Source organism: Suricata suricatta, chromosome 9 (assembly GCF_006229205.1).
Source record: "Suricata suricatta isolate VVHF042 chromosome 9, meerkat_22Aug2017_6uvM2_HiC, whole genome shotgun sequence".
Classification (NCBI taxonomy): Eukaryota; Metazoa; Chordata; class Mammalia; order Carnivora; family Herpestidae; genus Suricata; species Suricata suricatta.
Window position 1 is genome coordinate 36,345,972 of NC_043708.1, and position 19,197 is coordinate 36,365,168.

General features: G+C 35.8%; 1 protein-coding gene across 1 annotated transcript in view; it reads left to right on the forward strand.

The window, feature by feature from the left end:
- Positions 1-19,197, forward strand: part of KCNH5 (potassium voltage-gated channel subfamily H member 5) — a 292,797-nt gene that overhangs the window by 205,355 nt on the left and 68,245 nt on the right. The window contains exon 9 of the mRNA XM_029951558.1: positions 17,789-18,041. Coding sequence (XP_029807418.1) covers positions 17,789-18,041 — 253 coding nt within the window. The remainder of the gene's footprint in view (positions 1-17,788; positions 18,042-19,197) is intronic.

Genomic DNA, 19,197 nt, shown 5'->3' on the forward strand with positions numbered 1-19,197 from the left:
AGATGTGGTATATATAATGGAATATTATTCAGCCATCAAAAAATGAAATCTTGCCATTTGTGACAATGTGGCAAACATGTATTATGCTAAGCAAATTAAGTCAGTCAGAGAAAGACAAATAGTATATGATTTCACTCATGTGGAATTGAAGAAACAAAACAGATGAACATATGGGAAGGGGAAAAAAAGAGAAAGGGAGACAAACGGTAAGAGACTCTTAGATATAAAGAACAAAGTGAGGGTTGCTAGAGGGGTGTGGGGTGGGGGGATGGGCTAAATGGGTGATGGGTATTATGTAGAGCACTTGCGAAGAGCACTGGGTGTTATATGTAAGTCACAAATCACTAAATTTTACACCTGAAACCATCTTTACTGTATATGTTAACTAACTAGAGTTAAACAAAAAATTTAAAAAATACACGGAAAAACAAAAAACAGATTGTATGCTTGACAAAGTACAAAGAACTGCTGTAACAGAAAAGGGTACCTTTGAACTAAGGATTTGGGTAAGAGGAAAACCTGCCCCCCAGATTCTTCCCTTACTCACCTCCTCCTTCCCTTACACACAAGGCTATCAATGTTTGCTGGTTAAGAAAAATACAATAATAAATAGGAAAAAAGAGAATTTATATATATAGTATATAAAGACACTGGAAAAGAAATAAAAAAATAAAACCTCAACATGAAAACACACTTTTACAAAAAGCCATGGTAAAAAAAATTGATATAACACCCAAATTAAATTAAATGTAATGAAATGACAAACTTAAGAACTTCATTAGTCATAAATTTTTAAAAAATGGGCATAGAAAAAGAAATATATGGAGCTGAGCAAAGTCAGAAAATAAAAGCAAAGAGATAAAATAATATTATAAGTGAAGACTAAATTACAAGGTGTCACATTCTATCTTTTATTATATAATAATAAGAATATATAATTATATTCACTCTATATAAGAGAATTAAAGATCAAAAAAATTAAAGAAACTGAAATAAAGAGGTACATAGTATGCAAACACGTAATAGAGAATGCAGGCATAAAGACCAGTATACATATAATTCGTGCCTACAAAAACATGAAATAAGACAAAAAGAACAGAACTGATGTTTAAATTCTAATTCAGGAAAGCACCCTGAATAAAAAAACAGCCCTAAACCACATACCTGGCCCACCACATCCTGGGGAATCTGTTACCATAAACTTCGAGGTGTTCCCTACCCGCCTTGTAAAGGAGCTGTAGGGAACTGAAGTAGACACGCTAGGTATTGGTGAATGCCCATTTTAAGTGTGTTCATTGTTTTAAGATAAAAGCACTCATCAGAATCCTGTGATATTAGCTAGCCAAAGAGAGGGAAATCAGGATGGGGTTTGCTTAGACAATATAATGGGAAAGAGTAATACAAAGTGTCTATAATGAGGAACAGTAGTCATCTATGCTAGACATTTAAAAAGTGGAAACAGAAGGGGTCAGATTTGTAGGGAAGGTGTTGGGGATGGTCAATGACGTGGAGATCTTAATACAGTTAATGAACTGCGGCTGACAGTGTGAGCAAATCTGCCTGTTGGGTGTTTAGAGGCATGCCCTTCCACACTGACTGGATTGTCCACACCACTAGTCCCTAAATGTGCTAATAAGGTGCTCAACGACAGTCTGTAGCCTAGATCAGGGAAATGTTGAGCTTTCTGAATCAGTTACTCTGAAATGGAGAAATTTTTGAGAAGGTGTGAGCTAAACACAGAAGATGATTACATTTATTGTGGGAGCAAGTGGCCTAAGATCAAGGGTCAGTTTGAGGAGGGAGAATATAAAAAAAATTAGGGCAGGGCAGGGGACAAATGGCCATGTTGTGATAAATTGATAAGAGTGTTCTCAGGCAGTTGGGGTCCACAGAAGGCACCATAGTCCTAATCCAAGGATCTTTCAGGAAATGTTTCCAAAAATGTTGTTTTGAGAGCCATAATAGAGAGCATTCAAATCAGGCTTAGATTGTATAGTCAAATGTGCCTCCACCTGTTACAAGTTGACCTGGGATAAATTTCTGACTCTGTATCCAGAAGCAATGCTGTGTTATATATAGAAAGAGCAAAAGGGCTTTAAAATCACCCTAACTATGGATCTGTTAATAACCATTGTAAAACAGAAATAATAATACCTCCATTGTATAGTTTTAGTAAGGATTAAATGGTTGGTGTCATTTTCTCTTTCAAAGTCTGAACGAATTGAATCTAAGAAAACAATATTGCAATCTCTTGCTAAGCTGTGTTTAAGCCTTAGGAGAGGGAGATTTGGCTTGCCGCTCTGCTAAAGTATTGGGTACTGTGATTTCACAAAGAGGCATAAAGCGGTTCACTGTCCTAGGAAGGATATCTTTTAAGTCATTTCCCAGAATGTTGCTCACATCGCATTGATAAAATCGTGTTGGCTTTTTTGTTTGTTTGTTTTTTGGTTAAAATGTCATACTCAACCAACATACTAGAGGCTTCTGAAGATAATGGCTGTGTGTTGTGGTGGTTGTTTGTCTCTATCCAAAGATAGAGCATGTTTTTAGCATTCATGGGTGACCATCAATCAGTGAGCAAACGAAATAGCAAACAACAGAACGGTGTTAGAGTGCTTTGAAAACCTCCATGAACTTAGGGAAGGAATTATTCCCTTTCCTTTGACACTGCTGTCTCGGTGTATTAGATTAGATAAAATTTGCAAACCTAAAAGGGAAAATAATAGCGTCAAGATTTTGTTCAGGTATAAAACAGCACCAAGGGCCAAATAAACTCTTTGTGTAAATGAAATTTTCAAGACAGTTTTGAAGTGTTTTGGGCATTTAAGAGGATGAAGCTAGAATATTTTATAGAGAGCTCTGTTACAAAATGCAAGGTTGCACGTTGATTTCCCAAAGCAAAGGTGTCTATTTGGTTTTTTTTGTTTGTTTTTGGTTGGTTTCTTTCCTTTCCTTTTCCTTTTCCTCTTCCTCTTCCTTTTCCTTTTCCTTTCTTTTCTTTTCCTTTCCTTTCTCCCCTCCCCTCCCCTCCCCTCCCCTCCCCTCCCCTCTCCTCTCCTCTCCTTTTTTTTCTTTCTTATAGCTAAAACCCTTGGTTTTGTGCTAGAGGCTAATGCCTCAGGTCGGAAGTTTGGCATTTAGTCTACTCCCCTGGAGCTGAGGGACAAACTAAAATTGTCCCTGGTGAGATTCAGGTCATCTTCTTGACAAGCTGGGACATGTATTTCCAGGGTTACAGACAGTTCTCCTACTGAAGGGTTTTCTCAAGTATTTTTGGCTTTATGAGAAGTAACACTTAATAAAATTATTTCAAAATAAAAAGTATTTTTAAAGAGATAAAAGTTCTGTCCCTCTCTTTGGAGGAAGAGACAAACAGCCCTCCCAAAAGCCAGAACCCCTGGAATATCAACTATCAACAGGGTTTAGCTTTCATCTCCATTAAAAATACTTTTTATTTTGAGATAGATTCACATGCTTGTAGGAAATAATAGAGATTCTATATACTCTTCACCCAGTTTCCCTCATAACCAGAAAATTGACATTGATACAAATTATCAATCTTACTCAGATTTCATCTGTTTTACACATGTGAGTGAGTGAGTGTGTGTGTGTGTGTGTGTGTGTGTGGTCTTATGTCAAACACTTTGATCACAAGTGTAATTTCATGTAATCACTACCGCTATCAGGATGGAAGAGTTCCATCACTGGGATCTCTCGTTGCCTTTTACAGCAACAGTCCCCTCTCTCCCCACTTTCCTGAATCCTGGCAACTGCTAATCTAGTCTCTAACTCTTTAATATGGTCATTTCAAGAATGCTGTATAATTGGAATCATGTAAACGTTTGAGATTAGCTTTATTTCATTGAGCATAATATCCTTGAGATCCATCCAAATTATTGCATGAATCAATAGTTTGTTCCGTTTTATTGCTGAGTAGGATGCCATGACACAGGTGCACAACAGTTTGTCCATCTATCCACCTGCTGAAGGAAATCTGTAGTGTTTTTAGTTTGTGGCTATTGCAAAATAGAGAGCTCCTGTGACGAGTCATGTACAGGTTTTTGTGTGAATTTAAAATTTCGTTTCTCTGGGATAAACACCCAGACTGTAATTACGGGTCGTATGGTAAGCACATGTGTAGGTTTGTATGAAACCATCCTACTCCTTCACAGAGTAGATGTACAATTTTGTATACGTAGAAGTATAAGAACAATCTAGTTTCTTTGATCCTCACATCATTTGGGGCTATCACTTTTTTTTATTTTATATAGGCGTGCCATATATACATAAACCAAGCTATCACACCGTGGGCTTAATTTTTATTTCTCTGATGGGTAATAAAGTTGACATATTTTTGTGTGTTTATTTTTTATCTGTATATTCTCTTTGGTGAAACATCTCTTCATGATGTCTTTTGTCCATTTTCTAATTGGTTTCCTTTTAATGTTGAGTTTTGAGACTTCTTCAATATTTTGGATATTTGTTTCTTGTCAGATATGTACTTGGCAACATATTTTGCAACGTAGTTTGTAGTTCAGCTTCTCATTCTTTTCCAAAGGTTTTATAGTGTTACATTTAAGTCCATGTTGCATTTTGAGTTAATTTCTGTGTATGTTATGAGGTTTAGGTTTAAATTTATTTGTTTGTTTATTTGCTTGCCAAACCATGTCTAATTTCTCCAGTGCCATTTGTTGAAAATACTATTTTCCCCCGCCAATGCCATACTGTTGTGATTAGTATAGCTGTATAGTATATCACAACATTGATAGTGTATCACTTGCTCTTTTTCCAGTGATCTTAAATATTCCAGGTCTTGTGCTTTTCCATTATCAATATTAGAATAAGCTTGTCTATGTCTTCAAAAAAGCCTTACTGGGACTTTGATAAGAATTACGTTAAACCATAGATCAATCTGGGGAGAAAGAATTGACGAATTTACTATGTTGGGTCTTCTATTCTTCAACACGATTTCTCTCTCCTTTAACTTAGGTGTTTCTTTGATTTGTGTAATCATCAGCATTTTGTAATTTTCAAAATATAGATCCAGCCCATGTTCTGTTAGATTTGTACCCCAATATTTCATTTTATAAGTTACAAGTAGTAGTATGTTTTTAATTTTGGTTTCCATATATTCATTATGTTTTAGTTTCTTTGAATATTTGTTTGGCATTAGGCTCTCTATTGCTTTTCCTATTGTCAATACATTCACCTATCAGTCTGCTGTCTTTGATCTGCCCTGGGCTGAAGTCAGATCACGTCTGCAATGTCTGGGACTCTGGTGGTTTCCTTGAGGCATTAAGTGGTGCTCAAGGGCATCTGTTACATGTATATCCTACATGCTCTGTGGCTGTCTTTTATCCTATTTGTGGACCTTTTTACCTTCTCTGGTTTTCAAGGCTATTTTCTGGATGATGACAAGTGCAGTAAGTTTGATTACTGACATGTCTTGTTTCCCAGAAACGAAGATATTGGTAACAAATATCAATATAAGTAATACATAAACCAACATTCATTTAGGGCTTATTTCCCCCAAAGTCTTTTTTAATAATGTCAACATAACATGCTGTATCAAAAAGATGATAATTTGGTTTCTAGGGTATGTAGAATACTAATGAGTTTTAAAGGAATTTCTTAAATTTAAAAAACATATACATTCCCCCTGTGCTGCTAAATAGGTTCATGCAAATAAGAAAAGTCTGCTTAATTTGGTTCCTAAAAACATTGTAAAGTTTTAGTCACCATGACAACATACATACTATTAAGTAAACAAATAACAAGCAATGCTCACTGTTGTGTTTTCAGGTCTTATCTATAGCATTGGTACCAACTTAATTAAGATAGTAGACAGTACGTTTATTGATAGAAATTCACTGTGGTGTACCAGTCATTTAAGAAAAGCTGCTTCCATTACATGAAATGAAAATAGAGGTTGCACTGTCACAAAGTTGATTAGATGTAAAATGGCCAAGTTTTCACTTTGCCTGTACCTATGTCAACTTTTCCCCAAATATTCCTTACACCCTCCTCTGATCTGCATGCTATTTCCTCTGATGCTGGCTTCCTTTTGCAACATGGTAGCCTTTCCCTCTAGCTTTGACTGACCTGGTAAATTTGCCTTGTCTTCCTGGTAAGATGGCACGCAATCTGCATGCGGGAACTGCTGGGAACCAGTTTTTAATGCCACCTCCTATATGTGTTTCATGTATAATAGACACCGTATACCAGTACTGTGAAATTACTGAATAAAATTAGGCAGTCATGTGTCTTACCGTGTTCTATCCCTTTGATAGAGCCACTGAATTTTGACCAAATTTGCCTATTGCCAATATTTTTAGTTGGGAATGGTGACAGTAATGATTTTCCATATTGCATTTTATTATAGAAAGGCACACACATACATACACACATGACATATACAAATCTTAGGCATACAGATGGATAGATTTCTATATATGTATATACCATGTAATGGCTACTCAGATGAAGATAAAATTTTTATCACCTAGAACTCTATTCCATACTTTTTCAAGGCAATTACTGTGCCCTTCTGAAGTAACCATTATTTTAAAAATTGAGATGTAATTCATGTTATCATAAATTTCATCATTTAAAAGTATATAATTCAGTGGTTTTTAGTGAATTCACAATGCTGTGCAACCATCATCACTATCCAGAACATTTTCATCATCTCAAAAAGAAATACCATCCCATTGGCAATTACTTTCTATTCGCCTCTTCCCCTAAGCCCTTAGAAAGGACTAATCTACTTAATGTCTCTATAGATTTGTTAATTCTGGGCATTTCATGTAAGGGGAGTCATAGGTTATGTGGTCTTTTGTGACTGGCTTCTTAGCATACTTTCAAGGTTCCTCCTGTTGTAATGTATATTGATACTCATTTCTTTTTATGACTGATGTTATTCTGTTGTATGGATTTACCACATTTTCTTTTAACCACTCATCAGTTGATGTGCATTGGGTTGTTTCCTGTGACTGGTATTTTGATGCTGAACTTCATATAAGTGGAATTATGTAGTATATATAAAGTTTTGTGGATATTGTTCATTCTGTGGCTAATGGGCATTAATTTAGGATTTGTTCTAAGTTTGGGTTATTATGAATAAAGACATTATGAAATTCTTATACATGTCTTTTTATGAATAGCTTTACACATTTCTCTAGTATATATACATAGGGATGAAATTGATAGCTGTTTAGTTTTACCAGAGGTGTTAAGGAGTTTTGAAAAGTGGTTGTACTCTTTGACATTTCCACTAGAATATGTGGGGGTTCCAGTTGCTCCACACGTTCTCCAAGACTTGGCGTATTGTTGGCCTTTTACATTTAGCCATTGTGGTGTAGATGTAATCATATCTAATTGTGGTTCTACTTTGCATTTTCCCATACTTAATGGTTTTGAACACATTTTAAAATCACATTGGCCATTTAGATAATCTATCTTGTAAATTGTTCACATCTTGTTCTTTTTTTTATAAAAATATTTATCCTATTGATTTGTGGGAATTTTTCATATCTTAGATATGACTCCTTTGTAGGATATATGTATTATAAATATCTTCTTTCAATCTAAGGCCAATCTTTTCATTTTCTTAACTTTTAAAATTATTGTACCTCTTATCTTTTCATTATATTTATTATAGTCTATACATTGTTTCTTATATTTTGCTTATGCATGAATTACTGCCTCAAAAAAACTCTAGAAAGCATAATTGTGCATATAAATATCCAAATAACTCTACCCTTTTACCTATTCCAGTGGTCCCAGAGAGCTAAATTCCTGAGGCACTTTACTTATAGTGAAGAGATTAATTTACCAGAAAGCTCAGTGTGATATTGCTATCCCATTTCAACTACATATAATAACATAACAGGCTTTATTCAATAAGAACGCATTGATTGTGGTCTAGTCTGATGAATATCAGCATTTTGGGAGAGTGAGTTGAAGAGTTTAGTGTTCTCTGAAAGGTTTCTGATTTTATAGTAGTCATCTTACACATAAACACACCAATAGGCATATCGATGTACCACCTCTGTAATCTATATGTGAGTGTTAGAGTTGTGAAAAAATGTTTCAGTGTGATCCCAGTTGTTCAAACATCGATATTTTGTTTTACTTTACTGTTTTTCTTTCACCTGATAATTTCTCAACCTTTTTAAGACAACATAATTATTTAGCTATTATTTTGTATATACTTGATTTAATCTGTCTCTCTACACACATATATGGACATAAATGTGTATTGGCACTTATATATATTCTTTTATACAATCAAATAATCAGATCTCAAATTCTTTTTGGAATTAGATGCAATATGAATGACTACCCACATGTCCATTGCTTCATTTACTACTCTGACTTTTTTGGACTGCCTTTACTTTCTACAGTTGGTATAAGTGTATGTATATATATATATACATATATATATATATGCACATATATGTGTAGATATACTAAATTGCATAAATAATTTGAAAGAATACTGATGTACATCTCCTGGAATTTTAGTTTGCTCTCTCTGTTGGAAGGAAAGTAGGTTGAGATACAAGGTTTCACATTCATAATCATTCTAGAACTAGCTGTCACCCATGATTTAACGGTTTTGATTTGTTTCATTCACTCTCTTTAAAAAATACCTATATGTTTAAAAGTAACTTTTAAAAATAAAAATTGTATGTATTTAAGGTAGAAAACATAATTTGATTACATATACATAGTATTGTGATTACAATCAAACTAATTAACATATCCATCTCTTTACATAGTTAGCATTTGTGTGTGTGTGTGTGATTTTTTAAAGTAATCTTTTAAAATTAAAATATACTAAGGCATCTGGGTGGCTTAGTTGGTTAAGTCTCTGACTTTTGATCTTGGCTTGGGTCATGATCTCATGGTTCGTGGGATTGAGCTCCACATGGGGCTCAGCACTGACAGTGTGGAGCCTGCTTGAGGTTCTCTCTCTCCCTTTTCCTTTTGCCCCTCCGCATCTCACACGTGTGTATGCACATGCTCTCTCTCAAAAATAAATAAACATTAAAAAATTAAAATATATTATTGCAGTCCAGGGAAATTATATTATAAATGAACAGCTTAATAAATTTTCACAAAGTGAACACATTTGTTTAGCCAGCACCCCAAAACATCATTACCGGAAGTTCTCCCATGTTTTCTCCAGGCATGCCCCTCCATAGTAACCCAGCTCTTGACTTCCACAACCATATATTGATTTTGCTAGTTATTGAACTTTATATAAATGGAATTATGGAGAGCATACTCACATACTCTTTTGTGTCAGACTCTTTTCAACCAATGTTGTGTGTTGTTGAAATTGATCTATGTTATATGTAGTTGTTTCTTTTTTCATTTTTCTTGCTGATAACAGTCCATTGTGTGAATATATCATAATGTATTTATCTATTCTAATGTTTACGGATCCCTGTTCAATTCTCAACTTAGAGCTATTATGAATAGTGCTCCTACAAATGCTCTTGTTTATGTGGTTTGGTGCTTATATACAGACATTTCTGTTAGGCATATACCTAGAAGTGGAATTGTTGGGTCTTAGGGTGTATATATGTTAACTTTTGTCAATATAGTCAAGTAATAGAAGTACCAATTCACTTCTACCGCCATATATGAGAGGGTCAGTCTTTTAAAGAAGCTGGAACATCATTTGTCATAGGTGACTTTAAAAAGATCATTACCAGATTGGTTCCAGAATGCTTTTCCATTCTTCTGGATAATTTAGTCAAATATATTTGAAAATATATTTCTAATTTTAGAAAATACTTTCACATGTGGAAAAGCTTATCTTTTTCACTTTTAAAAAATTTGAATATACTTGACATACAATGTAGAATATATTTTCAGGTATACAGTTTAGTGATTTGACAAGTTTATATATTATGCTATATCTACCATAAGTATAATTACCATCTGACCCATTACATTGCCATTACAATATTGTTGACTTTATTTCTTATGCTCTGCTTTTTATTCCCATGACTAACTCATTCTATAACTGAAGATCTGTATCTCTCTCTCTCCATTTCATCCTTTTCCCCCAACTCCCCACCCTCCTTCCCTCTGGCAACCATCAGTTTGTTCTCTGCATTTATATTTCTGATTCTGCTTTTTGTTTATTTCTTTAGATTCTATTTATGAGGGAGTCATATGATATTTGTCTTTATCAGTTTGACTTATTTCACTTACCAAATAAACCTCCAAGTCCATCCGTGTTGTCACAAATAGCATGATCTCATCCTTCTTATGGCTGTGTAATATTCCAGTGTGTGTGTGTGTGTGTGTGTGTGTGTGTGTGTGTGTACCACATTTTCCTTACATCTATCCATGGACATTTGGGTTGCTTCTATGTCTTGGCTACTGTGAATAATACCACAATAAACATAGGGGGGCATATGTCTTTTTGAATTAGTATCTTCATTTAGCCTGGGTAAATACTCAGTAGTAGAATTATTGAATCATATGCTATTTATATTTTCAATTTGTTGAGGCACCTCCATACAGAGGCTGTACCAATTTATATTTCCACTGACAGTGTATGAAGGTTCCTTTTCCTCCCCATCCTCATCAACGCATATTGTTTCTTGTCTTCTTCATTTTAGCCATTTTGAGAAGTGTGCAGTGGTATCTCATTGTGGTTTTGATTTGCATTTCCCTGATGATGAGTGATATTGAGCATCTTTTCATGTGTCTGTTGACCATCTGTATGTCTTCTTTGGAGAAATGTCTACTCATTTCCCCTGCAAAAGTATTTTTATTTAGTCAAATATATGCACATTAAAAAAGTACACACATGAGATTAAGAATAGAGAACAATAGAAAACCTAAATTTTATCAGAGCCCTAAAGTTGGAAAGTTAGTGGTCTAGAACATTAGCACCTTTAACAAGCTAAAAAAAATCATATCAATTGTTACTTGTTTCTTTATATTGCTCACTTTATTGCAGAATCAAAGCCATAAAGAATTTAGAAGAATGGGTTCCCTACATTTTGAAAACAAAATCCTAAGTCTCACTTTTGTATATGTAGTCTGTTTGCAGAAAATTTGTCTCTAAAGTGAAACCTATGAATTTTAACCTATAATCTCTCACTGATTATAGCAGTCTTCTGTTGCTAAATATGACCTTTTACTTTTAAATAATGGAAGTTAATTTGCTTTGGTTTTATTTCATTACATTGTTCCTGGGTTAATTCCTTGGAGGTTTGGATACCCCAGAAATTGGCAGACTAACCTCCAGACAGCTGCTCTCCCTTGGTCTGCATGGCTGCCTGATTATACTTGAAAAAAAAGGTGAACCTTTTTTCTTCCCATAAAATGAATGAGAATTGAATTTCTGTAGCGAGCTTTACTTCATTTGCTGGCAGTCTTAGAACTCCTCATTCCCAAGAAGGATTGTAAAAATGTTTTATGTGCAAATGTCACTTGCCTTACTCTCTCCACTGGTTTTCAGTAATTTAATACCAATTTGGTTGGATCCATGAAGGGAGATTAATTAGCAATGCATAACTTAATTGCATCAAAGGAAGCAGGGATTTTGAAGAATGTCAGTGGTAACTTGATTGCCTATCAAAATGTCATTAATGCATTTATTCCTTTGTCCTAAGAAAGAGAACAGGGGGATCATCTTTACTCATCAGTTATTAAAAATAGCTGTCACTGTATTATTCCTGATATAAGATTTTGTAGATAATCAAAAAATAATTTATCTTAGAGCAGCAAGAGATGTTAAAAGGGGCCCTTGTTCTGTTCACTACTTTCAGAAGCTTAAAATAGACATCACCATTATCCTCAATTTCACATTAGAAATTTGTTGTAGATTGAATAAAAGCAGTCAGTCTGTTGTCACTAAACTAGGGCGTAGTGGTAGGAGACCACTTCACTAAGATTAAAACTAGCTTTCTGTCTCATTACAGTTGCATATACAGTTCCTTACAATCCATGTAGTATTCCATTTTTGTTTCAGATAAAATTGCCTTTTTCAAATGCAAATGAAAAAGTTGAGTAGAGGGTGATTATTAAAAAGATGTAAGATGGTCTCATACACTTCTGGCTTAGAGAGTGATTTGGTATGACTTTGCTGGGAAATAATTTGGCAAGATCCTTGAAAATGTTTTCATATTTTACCCACTGATATTTCTTCTAAAAGAATCTGTCCTCAGACAATCCGACAGAAGTACAGAGTATTTGTTGTACCTTGATTTATGAAAGGGAAAACTACAAATCTTGATATCTAATTATAATGCAGTGGTTAATTGTGTTATAATTATATGATGGAGTATTATGCAATGATTCAAATTATGTTTTTAAATTAGTGTTTCATGGCATGAGAAGTGATAATAATGTGATATAAACCCAGCAAGAAATGAAGGTTTGGAGAGTCAGGTTTCATAAAAATGGTGTATATGTGTATAAAATTCTTATTTTCTTCTTTATAGGTTTTTGATTTCCTACATTTTATGTAGTGATTGTTAAAATGCATTTTTAAGTGTATTCAAAGAATTAATAATAGAGAGATAAAACCTTGTTCTTTGGGTTTTGTCTAGTCAACCATTTCCTTAGAGAATCTTGATTTAACTCTTTGGCTTCTAATTCAAGTTTTTAGGCTTGCTTTTCTAAGCTTTTGCAACATTACTAGTATCATAATGGATAAAAGTGATGGGGAAAGTGACATTTATCGTAGATGTTCACTTCATGCTAATATATAGCTCAGTTCCTTTTCATATATACACTGAAACTTATATTTCAAATAAGATTACTTCCTTTTGGCAAATAGTAATGAGATAAATAGTTTGTTCATGCATCCTATGCTCCACCTACACACTAAAATATGCAATACATTTATTTGAAGCTGAATTTAAAGTGTTTAGAAATAGAAACAAATCTGCAAGGAAATCGAGGCTGCCCTGTGGTAGTAGTAGTATGCACATCAGTGATTTACTAATAAGTAAACTATATTTTGATTAACTGGACCTTAAATGATTTTCAGAAATCAGCATCTATATTTTTGTAGTATTTAAAGAACCAGAAAACATAAAAAAGTGCCAGATGTCACATTTTGTTCTTGGTTGAGCTTCATGGAGGAGCATGACTTAAAAACTGGAACTTACCAGTTTACATTCCAATCAACAGTGCAGGAGGGTGCCCGTCTCTCCACATCCTCACCAGCATCTATAGTTTCTTGATTTGTTCATTTTAGCCACTCTGACTGGCGTGAGGTGGTATCTCAGTGTGGTTTTGATTTGTGTTTCCCTGATGATGAGTGATGTTGAGCATCGTTTCATGTGCCTGTAGGCCATCTGGATGTCCTCTTTGGAGAAGTGTCTGTTTATGTCTTCTGCCCATTTCTTCACTGGGTTATTTGGTTTTTGTGTGTGGAGCTGCTCAGGAAAACAGTGTGGAGGGTCTCAAAAAACTATCCATAGAACTCCCTTATGACCCTGCAATGGCACTGCTAGGGATTTACCCAAGGGATACAGAAGTGCTGATGCATAGGAGCACATGTATCCCAGTGTTCATAGCAGCACTGTCAACAATAGCCAAAACATGGAAAGAGCCTAAATGTCCATCACCTGATGAGTGGATCAAGAAGATATACATATACAATGGAGTATTACATGGCAATGAGAAGAATGAAATCTGGCCATTTGTAGCAAAGTGGATGGACCTTGAGGGTGTCATGCTAAGCGAAATAAGTCAAGGCAGAGAAGGACAGATCCCATATGTTTGCACTCATAGGTCTAACAGGAGAACAGGAGAAACCTAATGGAGGACCAGGGGGAGGGGAAGAGGGAAAGAGAGTTGGGGAGAGAGAGGGACGCAAAACCTGAGAGACTGTTGAATACTGAAAATGAACTGAGGGTTGAAGGGGAAGGGGGAGGGGGGAAAAGAGGTGGTGGTGATGGAGGAGGGCACTTGTGGGGAAGAGCACTGGGTGTTGTATGGAAACCAATTTGACAATAAACTATTTAAAAAAAATAAAATAAAGACAAAAGAAAAAAAACTGGAACTCAAAGAGTTTTGGGTTTTGCTGGTAACTTATTGAGAGGCTTTGAGTAAATCACATAAACTTTATGTTATACTTTTGCCTTACCTGTAAAATGGGGGACTGGACTAAGGACAGTCATTTTTCCAGCTATTCCTGACCGGCAGCTCTTGGGAGACAGGTGCTGAAAGTTTTTGATCTTGGACCTGGAGGGCCTGCATTGTAGACCACATGTTAACCAATGCATAACCAATTCTCACTAACTATGAGTTAAATGAATGACTGCATGTGCCCTTGGTATCATGAATCAATGAATTTCAAAAAGTTTTCTTTTTCAGACCATGAAAACCAAAAGTTTTTCTTTTTCAAGACTTGTTGCAGAATTCTATGAAAGATTCCTTATATATGACAGAACTGTTCCAAAGAGAAAACTTATTCATTGTCTTAATTAAGAATCTAATTTATAACTATCCTCACATGGAGAGGGGATAATCATGTTTAATATGAATATTTTCTACTGATTTGTAATTTCATTTATTTATAACTATAAGATAACCAGTAAGGACCCTATCCACAAGAGATTGGATATGACATTCAAGGCAGATTACATTAAAATCAGGACTAATGGACCAGGTGTTAGTCATCTTGAATGATTATTTTATCACTTAGAACTCAGTTTTGCCTTGCCTTATCAGTGCCTTCATTTACAGAAAAAATAACCTATCCTCATATTTCGATGCAGACACAGCATGTAAGACACATGCTCTAGGGGTTGGGAGAGAGCTTGCCACTGGGTGTGACTTTGGTCTAGTTTAACTTATTTTTAACTTGTCATTTTATAACATCTGGACTTTAGTATGTTGCATCTATAAAAATAATAAATGAATTAGTGTCATAAGTGAAGTGAAACAAAAAGGAAGGATGCACTTAATATGTAATAAAACCCCTCTTTTGATATGCCACTGAACAGAGAATATTGCTTATATTGGAGGATTTCATTTGCAGCATGAATTCTGAAAGAAATAATTAAAAGGACATAAAATGACTGTTAACCAAAATGAATCCAAAACATTAAAAATCCTGTAAGGTAAATGGAATAGAAACAGAATGGTCCATTTTCCCATTAAGCTATTCAGTGTGATGTTTATGCATGTGTGTATGTGTTTTAAAATTATTTTTACTTTTTGGCTTTTCTACCACTAACTTCATTTTCAACTTGAGAAAAATATTAACATTAGCTAGTGCTTGAAATATCTTCAGGTTCATACTGAAATATTTCCTTAATTTTGTCTGGAATCTCATCAAACAGCCAAGAGACAGAATTTGGAACAGGGTGGGAAATGGAATAAAAAAGCATATTGCTTTATATTGCTTTTCCAGAGAGCTAAAGCAACAATAAACTTTGTAAGAATATTCATATTCCAGGGGTGCCTGTGTGGTTCAGTTTCTGACTTTAGCTCAGGTCATGATCTAATGGTTCGTGAGCTTGAGTCCCACATTAGACTGTCTGCTGTCAGCACAGAGCCCACTTTGGATCATCCTCTGTCCCCCTTTCTCTCTGCCCCTGCCCAACTTGCACTCTCTCTGTCTCTCTTTAAATAAATAAACTTAAAAAAAAAAACAAAAATTACTCCTGTTTAATAGGGGTGATAAAAGCCAATATTTCTTTAGTGCTGGCCACGTTCAAGGCTAAACGAGGCTAAACTCAAACCTTTTCATTTAATTCCTGCAATGAGCCTATGAAATGAGCACCATCATCCCATTTCACAGATGAGGTTTATAGAGATAAAATAATTTAGGCTACAGAGGTAGTAAGAGATAGATTTGCACCCAGACCTAAGTGTTCTCGAGCCATCAGTAATGACTCATGGGCAGCGTGGGCTCCCGGGTCATCCTGGCCATGCCCTATCTTAGCACTTTCCTCATTGTATTTTAATTGTTTTTTGTACATGCCTTCCTCTTGCTACTTTGCAGTCAGCTCCTCCAATGAAAAGACAGTGTCTTATTAATCCTTCTAGTTCCAGGGGCTTATTGCAGTGGTGCACCCCATAATAGGAACTGACTAAGTGCCTACTGAGCCACTAATGCCCGAAGTCATTAAAGCTTAATATAATAAAGAAAACATTACATTACTATGGGAAACAACTGATGTGGAAGGAGAGTGCTAATTGCATCTAAAGCTCTGTTAGGCATTCCTTTCTTCAAAGATGAGATTTTTCAAAATAGGTGAGTTGATCCCTACTCCCTATAGGAATTAAAAGGAGTATATAAAAACCCACAGAGTTGCTTAAGTGATACAAAATAACATGTATGGTATTAGGAAAGATTAAGGGAGGGGAAATTGAAAGTACAATTTAATTAACGGTCTTTACATTTGTGGCGGACTCGTCTTCCACCCAGGGCGGCAGTTTTCATCGATCGTGAGACCTGAGTAAAAGAAATACCCAGGACATATCAAGCTTTGGTTAATTTTTTAAAGGTTAAAATGCATGTGGTACAGAAAACAAAACCATTTCACATTAAAACTTTATTCAGTATAATTTAATGAAGAAAGGTCAGCTTAAGACTTTGGTTTGAAGGGTTGAAAGCCTATCCAAGAAAAAAACTTCTGATAAGGAACAGTTTGCTGAGGGAGTTGGGAGAGGATGCTAAGTGGGGTTTTGCATGCATCTTGCTTTATGATGCTCTGATAAATGCGGTGATGGTGTCCATTTTATTCTGGGTCATCAGTTGCCCTGTCTGAAAGCTATAGGCAATAAGAGCCTTCTAACCCTTCAGCAGAGCGCTCGCTAAACATGTTTCTGCCAGTTGTGTCCTCTGCTGAAGGATGCCTGCAGCTGGAATTTTCCTGCTTCATCAGCAGTCTGGAGTCAAAGGCCAGTATGAGCAAGGTCGCCATACAGCAATGTGCTCACCTTGCTGGCACTGCCACTTCCAATAGTATAAACCCTACAGAAGGCTAGTGAATACCTTTGTCATGCCCTGAGCATGAATTTATTTGTAAAATGAAATTTTTCAGAGTGAAAAAAGACACATCCAGGGTGGAATTATATTAGCCAGTACCAGCAGGTCAAGTTACAAGGGTACTTTTGTTGATTTTGTTTTCTTATAATTGATCACTATGAATCCACCTCCAGTGTGGAGTAAAGTACATTAGCCTTTGGTTTTAGCTATGAAAAAAAAAGTCTACAATAGAGACTAGACTAAAATGAAACTTAACACCCTATTTTAGTTGGCTCTTTGATGAAATTATATCAAGGGTTTTTTTCTGAGACTCTTCCTAACCACCTAAGACTCTGTTCTTTCTTAATGTTTTATTTATTTTTGAGAGAGAGAACACAAGCAGGGGAGGGGAAGGGATAGAGTAGGACAGAAGATCTGAAGCAGGCTCTGTACTGATAGCAGCGAGCCCCATGTGGGGCTTGAACCCATGAACCCATGAACCGTGAGACCACAACCTGAGCCGAAGTCAGATGGTCAACCAGCTGAGCCATTGAGGCACCCCAATATTCAGTTCTTTCTGTGGGGAGATTCACACCCCTCCCAAAGCTTTACTGTGTGATTCTGCATCATAATACTCCATATGCTCATCAGCTCATTTCACTGGATCTGTAGGTCCTTGAGAACCTTTTAACTTTGCATTCCCTGCATCGAGTACAGTGTTTTGCAGACTCTATCAGAGTTAATAAACATTTGTTGGATGACTTTTTTACTGAAATAGCTTTTCCCTTTTCTTCTCACTTCTTCATTTCTCACTTTCTTCAGGTTCTCTCCATCTGCCCCAAGGACATGCGAGCTGATATCTGTGTTCATCTAAATCGGAAGGTTTTTAATGAACACCCTGCTTTTCGATTGGCCAGCGATGGGTGTCTACGAGCCTTGGCAGTGGAGTTCCAAACTATTCACTGTGCTCCTGGAGACCTCATTTACCATGCTGGAGAAAGTGTGGATGCCCTCTGCTTCGTGGTGTCGGGATCCTTGGAAGTCATCCAGGACGATGAGGTGGTGGCTATTTTAGGTACTGTGAACTTTCCTAATGTAGTAGCAAATGTGTAACAGTTTTAGAGATTTTGCTTCTCAGGTTCCTTAAGAGAAATTTTCTCTGCTTGGTGACTTTGGAAACTGGGTCACTAATGAGGCAATGAATCTTAGTAAAAACTAGTAATGCTCTTTCAGCAAAGAACATTAGTACTAGTCACAGCTTAATGGGCTGCACAAAGGTTTGATTAATTTTTTTCTGGCAATAGGAGGACGATACCTTTTAGATTAGAGCTGGTCATAGCCCAAGGTGACTATACCTCCATGTTGGTAAGTGTGAAAATGGCTTGTGGAACTATTTTAAGTTTAGTAACCTAGAATGGTAGTCACAGAGGGGCAATGGAACCTGACTAACTCAATACTTTCTTTTAGAGATAAGCAACATGAGGAGAAGAAAAATCTAGTGACTTTCTAGCTAGTTAGTAAATGCGTTAGGACTTGAGTACAGATTACCTTATTCTAAATCTCTATGCTTCGTTCATCACAGTGGACCTAAGTAATGAGCTGAAAGTGATGAGGAGATAAATGAATTTAACACATTATGTTAGAGTAGTCACAGTGCAAGTAAATTTAGATTTATAAAGCTGCTCTATCCATTCATGAACCAAGAAAAATATTTGGCTAATAATAAAATTAATTAAAAAATTCAGAGACCCAGTAGATTGTTATACTAACAAAAAAGAGGTAGAGATCATGTATGTAAATAACAAAATTTTAAGAAATTACATGTTTGGAGTATTGTATATATTGGTTAAAATAGGCTAAATAATATTTCATTTTACTTTTTGAGAGAGAAAGAGAGCATGCGCATGTGAAGGGGAGAGGCAGAGGGAGAAGGAGAGAATCCTAAACAGGCTCCTCTCCCAGTGGGGCTGGCTCTTAGGAACAAGAGATCATGACCTGAGCTGAAATCAAGAGTTGGTCACTTAACTGACGGAGCCACCCAGGTGCCCCTAAATATTTTAGGTTATTTCTACTCAGATATCTGTAGCAGGTTCATGAAGTCCACATAGGTATAAAAAGAAGCCATAATGAGGTCAGAAGAGAATCCTCCCTTGTTTTTCTCTTAGGTAAAATAAGTTAAAATTGCAGGATGTCAACTCCATTTTCATCATATTTTTCATGGCTTGTGTCTG